The sequence below is a fragment of the Saccopteryx bilineata genome, chromosome 5 (assembly GCF_036850765.1).
Source record: "Saccopteryx bilineata isolate mSacBil1 chromosome 5, mSacBil1_pri_phased_curated, whole genome shotgun sequence".
Classification (NCBI taxonomy): domain Eukaryota; kingdom Metazoa; phylum Chordata; class Mammalia; order Chiroptera; family Emballonuridae; genus Saccopteryx; species Saccopteryx bilineata.
The window spans coordinates 146,173,848-146,188,197 of record NC_089494.1 but is presented as its reverse complement, the minus strand read 5'-3'; the positions used below and the strand labels follow the sequence as shown (position 1 = coordinate 146,188,197).

General features: G+C 36.3%; 1 protein-coding gene across 6 annotated transcripts in view; it reads left to right on the top strand.

Annotated features, from left to right (window-relative positions):
* MALRD1 (MAM and LDL receptor class A domain containing 1) overlaps positions 1 to 14,350 on the top strand; it is a 794,026-nt gene that overhangs the window by 236,627 nt on the left and 543,049 nt on the right. For all 6 annotated transcript variants that reach the window (XM_066232773.1, XM_066232772.1, XM_066232769.1 and 3 more), the window contains 2 exons: positions 5,169 to 5,345; positions 8,410 to 8,572. In XM_066232773.1, coding sequence (XP_066088870.1) covers positions 5,169 to 5,345; positions 8,410 to 8,572 — 340 coding nt within the window. The remainder of the gene's footprint in view (positions 1 to 5,168; positions 5,346 to 8,409; positions 8,573 to 14,350) is intronic.

Genomic DNA, 14,350 nt, shown 5'->3' with positions numbered 1-14,350 from the left:
TTCAGAGATTAAGCCCAGAGGAAGTATAAGGAAGGAAATAATAAAGATCAGAGTGGAAATAAATGACATAGAGGCTAAGAAACAATACAGAGGATTAATAAAACCAACAGCTGGTTCTTTGAAAAGATAACCAAGATTGATGAACCTTTAATCAGACTCATCAAGAAAAAGAGAGAGAGAGAACTCAAATAAATAAAATTAGAAATGAAAGTGGAGAAGTAACAACTCACACCACAGAAATACAAAAGATTGTAAGAAAATACTATGAAGATTGATAAGCTAATAAATTGGATAACCTAGAAGAAATGGATAAATTCCTAGAAACATACACAATCTTATAAAATTCAATCTGTAACAATCAGTAAACTTAAACAGACCAATTACAATGAAATTGAAACATTTCCCAGCAAACAAAAATCCTAGACTGGATGGTTTCACAGGCAAATTTTACCAAACATTCAAAGGAGAACTAACACCTATTCTTCTCAAGCTATTTAAAAAAATACAAGTGGAGGGAAGACTTCCAAGATCCTTTTATGAGGCAAACATTATCCTCATTCCAAAATCAGGTAAAGACACTACAAAGAAAGAAAACTATAGGCCAATATCCAGCAATACATGAAAAAAATTATACATCCTGATCAAGTGGGATTTATTCTGGGGGGCAAGGCTGATACAATATTTGCAAATCAATAAATGTGATTTATTACATAAACAAAAGGAAAGATAAAAATCACATAAAAATACCAGTAGATGCAGAAAAAGCATTTGATAAAATCCAACAACCATTTATGATCAAAACTCTCAGCAAAGTGAGAAAACAGAAAACATACCTTAACATAATAAAGACCATCTATAACAAACCCACAGCCAACATCATACTCAATGGGAAAAAATTAAAAGCAATCCCCTTAAGATCATGAACAAGGCAGGGATGCCCTCTTTCACCACTTATTCAACATATTTCTGAGAGTGCTAGTCACAGCAATCAGATAAGAAGAAGAAATAAAAGATATCAAAATTGGAAAAGAAGAAGCAAAACAGTCATTATTTGCTAATGACATGATACTGAACATAGAAAACCCTTAAGTCTCCGTCAAAAGACTACTAGACCTCATAAATAAATTTGGCAAGGTGGCAGGATGTAAAATTAATATTCAGAAATCAATGGCATTTTTATACACCAACAATAAACTCTCTGAAAGAGAAATTAAGGAAGAAATTCCCTTCACAATTGCAACAAAACTAATAAAGTACCTACTAGTAAATTTAACAAGGGAGAAAAAAGACTTGTACTTGGAAAATTATAAAACATTGAACAACTAAATTAAGGAAGATACAAACAAGTGGAAGCATATGCCATGTTCATGGATAGGAAGAATAAACATCATTAAAATGTCTATATTACCCAAAGCAATCTATACATTCAATGCAATTCCTATGAAAATACCAATGGCATACTTCAAAGATATAGAACAAATATTCCAAAAATTTATATGGAACCAAAAAAGAACACAAATAGCCTCAGCAATCTTAAAAATGAAGAATAAAGTGGGAGATATCACACTTCCTTATATCAAATTATACTACAAGACCATTGTAATCAAAAGAACTTGGTACTGGCATATGAACAGGCATACAGATCAATAGAACAGATCAGAAAACCCAGAAATAAACCCACACCTTTATGGTCAATTGATATTTGACAAAGGAGGTAAGAGCAGACAATGGAGTAAAGACAGTCTCTTTAATAAATGGTGTTGGGAAAATTGGACAGGTACATGAAAAAAATAAAACATGACCACCAACTTACACCATTCACAAAAATAAACTCAAAGTAAATAAAAAGCCTAAAATGTAAGTTGTGAAACCATAAACATCTTGGAAGAAACATAGGCAGTAAACTCTTTGATATATCTTATATAAAATATAGCAATATTTTTGCTGATTTATCTTCACAAGCAGTGAAATAAAGGACAGGATGAACAAATGGGACTAAATCAGATTAAAAAACTTTTGCACAGCAAAAAACACCATTAACAAAATAAAAAGACAACCCATAATCTCCAATACACCTGATAAGTGCTTAGTAACCAAAATTTATAAAGAACTTCTAAAACTATACACCAGGAAGGTAAACAATCCAATTAAAAATGGGCAAAAGAAATGAATAGACACTTCTCCAAAGAGAACATACAGATGGCCAATAGGTGTATGAAAAAATGTTCAATGTCACTAATCTTCTAAGAAATGCAAATTAAAACCACATGAGATACCACTTTACACCTGTCAGAATGGCTCTCATTAACAAATCAACACACAGTAAGTGTTGGTGAGGGTGTGGAGAAAAGGGAACCTTGCACTGCTGGTGGGAATGCAGACTGGTGCAGCCACTGTGGATAACAGTATGTAGTTTCTTCAAAAAATTTAAAATGGAACTGCCTTTTGACCCAGCTATCCGAATTTTAGAAATATATTCTAAGAATACCAAATCACTGATTCAAAAGAAGATATGCACCCTCATGTTAATTGCAGCATTCTTTACAATAGCCAAGATCTGGAAGCAGCCCAAATATCCATGAGTGGACAAGTGGATTAAAAAGTTGTGGGACATATACACAATGGAGTACTACACAGTTGTGAAAAAGAAGGAAATATTTCCTTTTGCGATGGCAAGGATGAACCTGGAAATTATTATACTAAGTGTTAAAATAAGCCAGGCAGAGAAAGACAAATACCATATGATCTCACTTGTATGTGGAATCTAATGAACAAAGTGAACTGAGGAATGGAATAGAGGCAAAAGGCGGGTAACAGGGAGCAGAGGGACAGCTGTCGGAGGGAAGGGGGACAAGGGGATGGGATCAGAGAAGGTGAGGGGTTTAGTGAAATTATATATACATAACACAGAGATACAGATGACAGGACAGCAAATGCCAGAAAGAAGGGGGGAGGGAGTTAGGGAGAGAGTGGCAAAGGGGGTATAAATATGGACATGAGGGTGGGGATGAGGGAGTTATATTGAGTGGGACACTTGAATCCATGTTAACACAGTAAATTAAAATTAATAAAAACTTAAATAATGTAATTAATTAATGTCAATAAATAGAGATTAAAATACAATTATAAAACAACTACCAATAGACTGATAACTAACATCACAACAGCAAGAATTGAGGTGAGGTCAAAGACATTTAAATGTTGTATTCAATGTTCTGAGAAATTATAACAGTATAGAGCAAAACAAAGTTCAAGAATTAGAGTCAAAAAAGGCATTCAGAGAATAACATTCAAAACTGAACAAGAAATATCTTTATTTCTCTAGTCTTTGGTTTTACCAAATAAACTACATAAATGTGAATATCAGAAAGAGACAAAATGAACTCATCAAGAACAGATATGCAAAAGGAAAGATATAGTAAAAGAAAATGACAAACACATGGGAAAATTTAAACATACCAATGGTTAATGAGTATGTATTACAACCATAATATGCACTGCTAGGTCCTGGGCATTGGTTCAGTGGTAGAGCATCAGCCCAGCTTGTGAATATCCTGATATCCTGGGTTTGATTCCTGGTTAGGGCACACAGAGAAGCACCATCTTCTTTTCACCTCACCTCTTCTCGCTTTTCTCTCTCTCTCTCTCTCTCTCTCTCTCTCTCTCTCTTCACCTCCTGCAGCCATGGCTCTATTGGAATGAGTTGGCCCCAGGCACTGAGGATGGCTCCATGGCCTTCATTTCAGGCACTAAGAAGAGCTTGGTTGCTGAGCATGAAGCAACACCCCAGATAGGCAGAGCATTGCCCCCTAGTGGGACTTTTGGCTTGCTGAGTGGATCCTGGTCAGGGCACATGAGGAGGCTGTCTCTCTGCCTCCCTTTCTCTTACTGAAAAATAGGTATCTATATATAAACACTGCTGAGAAGTATAGAAATTGATGCAATTAGTTTGATGCACTTAATCTAGTAAAGGTGAAATTGAACATGCTCTGTGACCAAGCAATACCACTTTTAGATACAGAGGGTGAATGTATAAAATAAACAAAAAAACTCTGAAACCTACTCAACTCAAACATTAATGCCTGAACATGTGAGATAGTCATACAGTGAAATATTATACAACAGTCAAAATAATGAATTATACAAGAACATGCCTGATCACAGATGAAGTCACATGATGTTGAGTAAAACAATCAAGTAGTAAAAGATTATATACTGAATGAGACCATTCATCTAAAGTTCAAATCTTAACAAAGTTTATTTATTTAAAATGATCTACATGTTACTCACTTAATACAGTCACTATTCTAATTAGTTTTTCACATTTTATTTAATCATATAATGATGCAATGAATAAGCATAATAAAAGATTGTTTGCTATATATATTCAAATTAGCAAAATGAGTGGTAATCTCTATCATAAATTTATGGAATGGAGGTATAATGAAAGATTTTCCTGACAATTTTATCCACTAGTCTGCAAACTATTTTATTTCAATGACTGCATATTTGATTTAAATCCATTGCACCTACTATGTATTATACATGGCATAGGGTTGTTATTAATAAATGCTTATTAAATAATTTACTGTATAAATTAATCAACTTCTATGAATTTCTTTTTAATTCTGTAATTACAGGAATTATTTTTTTAATTGTTTAAATACTTCTAGATGAATACTTCTGGTATGGGTCTTTCTTACAACCTTGAATCTTGACTACATGAGGATGTGTGAGAGAAAGATGAAGAGATGTTAGATTCATGGTAGCAGTGGAAGGACAAAGTTCATTTCCTTGGTGGACTAGAAGGTTTGCTCAGACCTTGACTCTCGTTCCATATTCCAGCACCTGGAGCTCCCTTGGTTTCTGTTGATATTCTAAGCCCCATTCTTATGCCTCCTGTTTATTCAGTGAGCTCCAAATTGTTTTTCAAAAATTTCCATCTACACCTTCACATGTTTTTATAATCAAAGATATCCAGAGTTATTTGCCATTGCTAAAACCAAGAACCATAATTTATATGCTTACATAAGAAAGTTCAGTAGATTAGCAAATACTTTCAGATATTCTATGTTGAATGTGAAACATTTTTAGATAATCTTATTGTATAAAATCTGTAAGAAATGAAAAACCTGCTAAATGACACCTTAATATTTTTCCTTATCAAGGTAATTTGCCAGTGACTCTTCCAACTCCACCAGAAACTTTAATCCCAGTAACATTACCTCCACACAACTGTACAGACAATGAATTTGTCTGCAGGTCCAATGGCCAATGTGTTGAAAAAATTCAGACATGTGATTTTAGATATGACTGCTCTGACAAATCAGATGAATCATTCTGTGGTAAGTAAATTTCTAAATTTTAATTAAATATAGCCATAAAACAGATACAAAAATACCTGCATAATCTCTAAGGTACATAGCCTAAACCTAATGTCCTAGTTAGGAATTTTCAACATAGCAACTTCTTAATATAAACACTCTGTATCTGACAAATAAAATACAAGACTCAGCATGTATTCTTCCATCATGCCCAACAAGAGGTAAGTGTTCTTTAATTTATGTTTTGGATTAAAAACACTTAGTTTTCATGGACCTGAATACAGGACTTTCACACATGATTTAGGAATGCTTAGGGAGGAAGCATTATAAAACCCTCAAATTAGATGAATTTGTTCAAATTTTCTCAATGCCAAACTGCACATATAAAATGATGTCTATGCAAGATATTCAGAGTTCATGACAAACTGGTTCTAATACAGACTGGCCCTTCAACACCAATGTCCTATTGAAAGATTATTTTCATTTACCAATATCTGCCAATCCACAGATTTTCCAAAATGGATCAAAGGAAAACTATTAATTTACAAGTGACCTCAGACAAAGATAAAGTCAGAGGAGAATTATTAGTCTGTATCTGAATGGGCAAAGCACAAGATCAAGCGGAATAAACATTGTGACATTTTCCTCTCCCTGCTCTTTATTTAGTCTCAATAGTATGTGAATTTACTCTACTATCATATTCTCAAGGGTCCTGATAATATTAAAGGTTCAGGTCATATGGATAATATAGAGTTCAGCGAAAACCTAATTTGTTACCTTGTCAAGAAATTTTAGGCCTGACCTGTGGTGGTGCAGTGGATAAAGCGTCGACCTGGAAATGCTGAGGTCGCCGGTTCGAAACCCTGGGCTTACCTGGTCAAGGCACATATGGGAGTTGATGCTTCCAGCTCCTCCCCCCTTCTCTCTCTCTATCTCTTTTTTCTCTTTCTCTCTCCCTCTCCTCTCTAAAATGAATAAATTAAAAAAAAAAGAAAAAAAAAGAAATTTTAGAACTTAAAATTTTTTAAAGGTTCATATTTATTCTTTTAACACAGAAATAAAATGATTCTAAGGAAAAATTATTAATTTATTAACCCAAACTGAAAACTTCATAAAGTAAAAACTGACTTATTTTGTGAATGAGATGGGACAGTAATTAACTCAAGTGGTTATCATATTGTACATCACAGATGGAAGATTATAAACAAGTTATGGTATTCAGACTTTATCACGGGGTGACATTAAAATCCTCTTACAATCATACATAAGTTGTGAAATTTGTAAATTGTATAAAAAATCTAATTAATTATACCTAGTAAATATCTTTGGTGCATACTGACTTTCCTCTTAGTTCAATTTTATTAACAATATTTATGATTGGAAGTTAAGTTTGATAAGTTTTTAAGTGTCATGAATGATGTTTACTATTAAATTATTACTTTTAAAACAAAGGAATATTTATTTACTTTGAATAAACATGAATTATTACTATTTTATTTCTGAGTGAATTGTGCATTATTTCTTCCCTCTCTTTGAAAGATGAACTCTGATAAATATGTCTGTCCCCTAATGTCTTACATTTTCTGATGTTTTTTATTGTGCTAAGAGTATAACATGAGACCTACCATCATAACACATTTTTAAGTGTATAACACAGTATTGTTGACTACAGGTACAGTATTGTACAGCAGCTCTTCAGATCTTATTCTTTTTGCTCGACTGAAACTTTATGCCCTCAAGTAGTTCCGTTTTTAATCTATAATGTTTATCTCTTTTAATGATATGAAGGACAGAATTTTATTGAGTCCTAAATCTCTGTACAAGATAAATATAATATGATCAATATTAATATCAGAGATTAAATGACACACCTGAATGTCATTATTAAAAAAATTTTTTTGATGGACTTTTTTATCTCAGCTTTTACATTAAATCTTGAACCCAAGTTCCTAAGAAGTATAGTGGCATATCATCATTGTTTATGCCATTTAAAAGCTGAAGGCATACCAGGCTTTTTTTTTTTTTTTCTGAAGCTGGAAACGAGGAGAGACAGTCAGACAGACTCCCTCGTGCGCCCCACCGGGATCCACCCAGCACGCCCACCAGGGGCGACGCTCTGCCCACCAGGGGGCGATGCTCTGCCAAGACCAGAGCCACTCTAGCGCCTGGGGCAGAGGCCAAGGAGCCATCCCCAGCACCCGGGCCATCTTTGCTCCAATGGAGCCTCGGCTGCGGGAGGGGAAGAGAGAGACAGAGAGGAAGGAGGGGGTGGGGGTGGAGAAGCAAATGGGCGCTTCTCCTATGTGCCCTGGCCGGGAATTGAACCCCGGTCCCCCGCACACCAGGCCGACGCTCTACCACTGAGCCAACCGGCCAGGGCTTACCAGGCTTTTTATAGTATATATAAAAACTCATTGAATTGAATCTTTTATTTAATCAGTGGAGGATGTAAGACTGACAGACACATGAACACATTAAGAGAGAGAGAGGAAGGAAGAGAAAGAGAAAGAGAGAGCATTTTCACACACAACCAATGAATATAAAAAAAGACATAATTATGTGCAATATTAGAATGCACTCATTACAAGAATATTGAAGACTTTCAAGCAAAGAGATCCAATATAAAAGTTATTGTAAATCTTATTACTTTGAACCTAAGTAGTTTAAAATTTGAAACAACTCCTTCAGAGACTGAGCTAAAGTTTAGCTTTGTTAATATCATGGTGGAAAAAGAACAGACATCAGAACTTAGAGGTTATGCAAACAATGTAAGTGTTATGTTAGAAGACACTGGCAATGTTTAAATTGCTGCTGTAGGAGCTAATTAAAATCTCACTTCCTTATGAAAGCAGAATCCCCATATTTCAGTTATTATTGATATTTGCCTATAATCACTTACATTTCTTTAAAACTTCTCTAGTAATTATAAAAATTGTTTGCCTAATTATTTTAATTATGCTAAAAGTTAGACTATAATTTAAAAAAACAAGAGTTAGAAAGTGGTTGGTGATACAGGTAGAAATCACCATTTATTGACAAATTTATTTTGATTAGCTGATCCTGTCTTTGTTCTATCTTATTCAAGCAATGGAAGTTTGCAGCTTTGAAGAAGAAAGCCTGTGTGAATGGTACCAGTCAGTCCCTGAAGATTTAATTCAAGATTCAAACACATTCATGTGGGGGCTTGGTAATGGAACCAGTATTCACCAGGGGGAAGAAAACCACAGGCCATCTGTGGACCATACGAAGTAAGTGAGCACACATGTGGCACGTGTCTCTCGGGAATACCTTGCGCAGCCAGACTCCTGCCCCACCACCTTCCAGCAGGCCTGTGCTGCTGTGGAGATGGACGTTTAATTTACAGAATGGGAGGGCTTCAGTATATTCTTTCATGTGACATTGAAAAGGTTCAATTGAAAAAGGAGTGAGTGCTCTTTTGAAACACATACAAAGTAGAGAAAAGCATGAGTAAGTAGAGAAAAATAATTTGTAATATCACCACTCACTAAAAAGCACTGTGAATATGTTGTTTTAAAGTGATCTCTTTATTTCTCCCCATCAAATCCCTTTTCTCCTTCTCCTCTTCCAGCTCCTCCTTTACTTCCTTGCCACTTTCCCTCTTTTTCCAATCTTTACTTTTCATCATCATTTATTTTGACCTTTCCCATTTGCAGTACACAGATATCCTGAGTGCTCACTGTCCTGCATGATCCCAGCCTTCTTTCCTTTTAATTTTTTCAAGGAAATGTACTGAAGACAACAGGGTATTCCCCGTTTATATCACAGAGAATCTTTTCAAAACCTTTATGCCTTCACACTTATCCACTGTCAAAGCTTCATTACCCTGAGCTTCTATGGCTGGTGTTTTAAATAAAACTGGTGTGTTTGCTGCTTCCTCTGCGACTGCCTTGTACTCAGGGAGAGCCACAATGCCTGTAGTGTGCAATGATTTTCTTCTCCTGGGTGGCTTTTCGCCTTAGATTTCTGAGCTCTCTTTTGTTACTGTTTTTGTTCTATTAAAATGGTTCCATGCTATCAATTTCAGCATTGGCAGTCAAGCTGCTGAAAGTAAATAGAAAAGCAGATACCAGTACTTTTTTTTGATCACCTATGACAGCTGGCAAATAATTTTTGAAATTTCAATATACAAATTTTTCTTGGGTTATTTCTGATTTAAGGAAAAGCAAAGATTAATTTCAAAAACCTTTTCTGCCTCAGGCAGATAAACCACATCTCATTAATAATCTATATTTCCATGAAGAAAAAGGCAAATTAGAATTTCACTTCTGCCTGACTGGTGGTGACGCAGTGGTTTGAGCATGATTCAAAACCCCAAGGTTGCCATCTCGAGCGTGGACTTGCCAGGTGAATGCAGGGTTGCTGGCTTGAGCCCAAAGTCACTAGCTTAAGCAAGAGATCACTGACTCAGTTTGAGCTCTCCCCTCCCAACAAGGCACATGTGAGAAGCAATCAATTAAAAACAACTAAAGTGAGGCAACTATGAGTTGATGCTTCTCATCTCTCTCCTCCCTCTTTGTCTCTTAAAAAAAAAGGAAGAAGAATTTCACTTCTAAGTGGTAAAGGTATAGATAGAAATATGGTAACATATTAAAAGCTCAGTTACATAATTAGTTTTTAATACTTGTCTTTCACTCCATCCTCACCCCCAAGAGACTATATGTCCTGAATAGTCTCAGGGACTGTGATTTCCTATAGTATTGAATTATTTCTAAGTGACTGTATATAGAAAGCCTCCATGATTATTTGTTGAATGAATTACTTGATGATTAGAATCTATATATTTATGCTTTATGATTATAAATTACAAAGCACAAAATAATTATATTTTAAATAGGAGTACTTAATAATCAGACAACCGTTAAGAGATGTGCTCTACATGACAGTTTTTACTGGACTGAACAAAACCCAGTTGCCAGTCAAAAGGTAATTTTAAGATGATTTAATGAGAAGACACTTGATTGCTTGCCAGCTCATAAGGAACACACTGGACAGCACTCCCAGAGCAGTGTGTCCCCAAATTGGTATTTGTCTTTCTTTAGAGAAATCATGTATAAACATCATGGTGAGCTTGTCATCACATGTGTAGGTGAAAACATTTCTGAGCCTGTGCAGTTACCAAACATCCTATACATACATTACATGTTCAAAACTGGTGGAAAATCTCCACTCCTGGGAAGAGATTTTAGTATTACAGTGATGATATAATGAGAAAAGTTCATGAGGAGGTCAGCAGTAGGCCCTGCAGGCTGCTTCTGCCAACCCTGGGCGATTGGAACTGGATAAGCCCCAGTTTCTGCAAATCACTCCCCAGGTTTTCTTTAAAAGACAGGTCTGACTATTGTGAGAGTTAGGGATGGAATAGGTATGTAATGAATTTTAATTAAGTCTCAGCCCTTATGTTAAACTCTTAGCAGATTAGCATGTAGTTAGAGCACTTTATAATAATTAGAGTGATTGATCTAAGTGGGTTTACAGGTTAATCGAAGCAAAGTCATGAATTCAAATAAAAGTTAGTCTAGGCTAGGTGACCTGCAATGCTAATGCATGTACAGTACTAGGTTACACAGTGAATCATGGAGGAGGAGCTGTCCCTAAGCTCCTATCTCCTCTTGCCTTCCTCTCCCCTCTCTCTAGGCTTCAAGGAAGGTTTGATATTTTTTACTATGTAGTAAAAAATAGGTCTTCCACATCATATATCTAACCCTATGGCTTATAGTAAAACTCCAAGTTCAGTTTTCTAAGTTTTGTTTTTTATATTAAAAGGGAACTTATTCTAATTAAGAAAATGCCTTTCTCTCTCAGATGTCTGGCTCAAGAAATTTAAAAATAGGTTTTAAGACCATCACATCTGAATAGTTTTAAAGACCAGTTTTACAAATCAGAAAGCTGTGTGCCAGTTCTTTCTCTTCTCATTCCTTGGTTCCAGTTCTCCCTGAGGTGAAGAATGCTTCTGGCTCAGGTTGGTGAGCATCACCCATAAGCAAGTACAAAAGAAAGAAAGCACATGAACACATTTAAAATATTCTCTCACTTTATCCATTCAGTGAAGAATATGTAGGGAAGTTCTCATTAGTTAGTCCAGTCTTAGATGAGATCTTAACATGTGTTTTTCATCAAGAAAATGAAACAGTAAAAGCTAAATACAGTGATACCCCACTGCTCCCCCCCACATACACTTTGATGGACTAAACTTTGTACCTAAAGATGTGGAGTTAACTCTGTCATCTAAAATAAGAATTACATCTTTATTTTTTACTTTCTTATTTGTGGGAGAGTCACAACATTTCATATAGCTAGTTTATTCAGAACTTTCATATAGCTTAAAAAAATGTCATCTCTTTTTCTCTCAGGCTGGTCATATGTAGCCATGGCCTTGGCCCAGTTCTTGATGAATGGATTTTCTCTTCTCCCTGCTCAGCAGGGGCCAAATAAGGGCACCTGGCATGATTTTTTTTCAAGATTGAAATCAAAGCATATACAAATAAATATTTTTCTCAGTTTTAATCCAGTAAAATAATAAAGTGCATTTAGTGTAAATATTATCAGTTGCATTTTACGTGTTCTTTCAAGATTGGGGTTGTATGAAATTAGAATTTTCTTTAACTTATATAATAAAAAAGAACATTTAGTAGAAACATTTTTCTTAGTATTTTTGGAAAAAAAACCAATCTTGTGAAAAAGGGAAAAAACAGAAAAAAATGAGTTTATATCCATTCATTTCCAAGAAATACTGGTAAACTTGGGGAAAACATTAGTCCTACTCAGCTGAGAATATTTAAAACTTATTATTTGCTTATCATTGAATCAAGGTATTTGAATCACCTAGCATCTGAGTGTTGTAGATAATTCACATTTAAATGTTTAGTATATTATAGGTTTGGAAATATTGTGTAATTATTCTTCCAGGTATGAAATTTCATATTATCTCAGAATCCTTTACTCTGACAATCAGCAGTCAGTTTAATTGGCCACGATTTTTAGTCCAACCAGTTTTTATCATAGTATATATGCTGGTTCATAGCTACATAATATAAACTTCATAATAATATTATCTCAAACAAAAAACCTCTGTTTGACCCAATTTATTCACTTTTTACTGTGAAAAGGCAAGGAGAGCAAAGCTGAGTCCTTGGTCCTCAAATTTATTTTATTTGACTAAATTCTCATTTATTGCTTAAATAAGTTTTAATATTAAGATTTATTAGGAATATAAACTCCTCATCTCTGGCAAACTTACAATCTCCGCCCTTTATTATTCAGATGGAATGATGTTTAGTGGAACAGGTATGTATATGATAAATTAGTTGTTTCCAATGGTGCTCATAGAAGCCTTAGGGAAGTTTCCTCAAGCTGTGGACTGAAGGCTAATGAAAATTTATATATGTATATAATATATTTATAGTAATTGCAGATTTTGAAGCACTTAGATTAAAAATTTAGAGAATAAGTTTCAGAAGTTGGCGATGGAGTAGGTGGATGTTCAAAATGCTACCTCCCAAGACCAAACTGGATTACAACTTAAGAACAGTCATCTTGAAAAATCAACTTAGGACTAAACGAAGAAAACTCTATAACCAAGGTTCACAGAAGAAGCCACAACAAAACTGGTAGGAAGGGCCAGGACTTGAAGAGGGCTGCCCCACTCTTAGGAGCGAGCAAGGGGGAGGGTCTGCAAGGACCCTCACTGTGAGGAGAGTGGCACTGAGTGGTGTGGATCCTCAACCCCAAGCCTGAAGCCCCAGCTTAGAGCCCCAGAGTCTAGAAAAGGATCTGGGACAGTATTTAACAGTGAAAAAAGCCGGATTACTGTTTGCAAGAAAGAGACAGAACTTTCAGACCCAGGCTCCATTTAAAGGGCCCGCACAGAAAACTTCCTTCACAGCCACTTACCCAGGGCTCAGGTGGCAGAGAGAGCTGAGAGGACTGGATTTGTGAGAGGAGAGTGTAAACTCGAAGGCCCAGGGAGAGACACTATGGGTAAGGCCACCCCTGTGCTGAGTCATTCCCTAATACTAAGCTGGCTATTTTTCCTGGGAGAAGCAACACCAGCAAAGGGAGGCAATTACCCTGCCCACCAGAGTCTCTTTAGCTCCTCAGGGCAAAGGGTTGCTCAGAAGCAGGGGACACATCAGGGACACAGGTTTTGGGTGCTGAGGCCTGAGCCCCCACACACTATTGAGTACTCCCCGGAGGGTGGGCAGGCCAAAGGCGGGGACACACTCAGCAGTGAGCAGAACAAACCTCTGGATCTCAGAGGCCACACCCACTGAACTCCTGTGGCCACAGCCAACTGAGGCATGAAATTAAAAATAAAGAAGTCTGTATACAATGACACCTGAGGCCAAGGGACAAGCCACACCCACTACCTTTCCTAATCTCTGAATTACTGTGCTAAGCCCAACAAGCAGCCAGCAGTAAAAGGGGGCATAAGGCAGGACTCAGGGGAAATTGAACTTTTCAGCAGACTTTCCCCAGGCCAAGAGTAGTTAAAAGCCAGCTTAGGAGTACAGCTGATATTAACAATGGCACCTGGGACCAGAGGAGTTAGCCACAAACTCTGGATTACTTGGGGCTCCAAGAAAGTTATTAAGGGCCAGTCATAGGTGACCCCCACAGGTCTGTGCCAGGTTCCTGCCAGGAAGGTCCAGGGCTGGCATATCCAGCAGCCAGATGTAGGAAACCAAACAAACCTTTTTAGAGTGGTATCTTAAGAAAGGATTTCTTACAACTGACACAGTTAAGGATAGAAAATGCCAACACAAACAGCAAAAACAACAGTAGCTGCTGACAAGAAGCCCACAGTGGATTACAAACAACAGCTGATGCCAACCCAAGAAGATCTAGAAACAACACAACTGGAAGCTGGGGGCAAACACCAACCCTAGACTCAACAAGCTACACAAACAGCTCACCCAAAGGAGAAGTCTATACACAGACAAGATAGGAAGACAGAAAAATGCAATCCAAATGAATCCACAAGAGAAATCCCCAGAAAAAGAACTGAA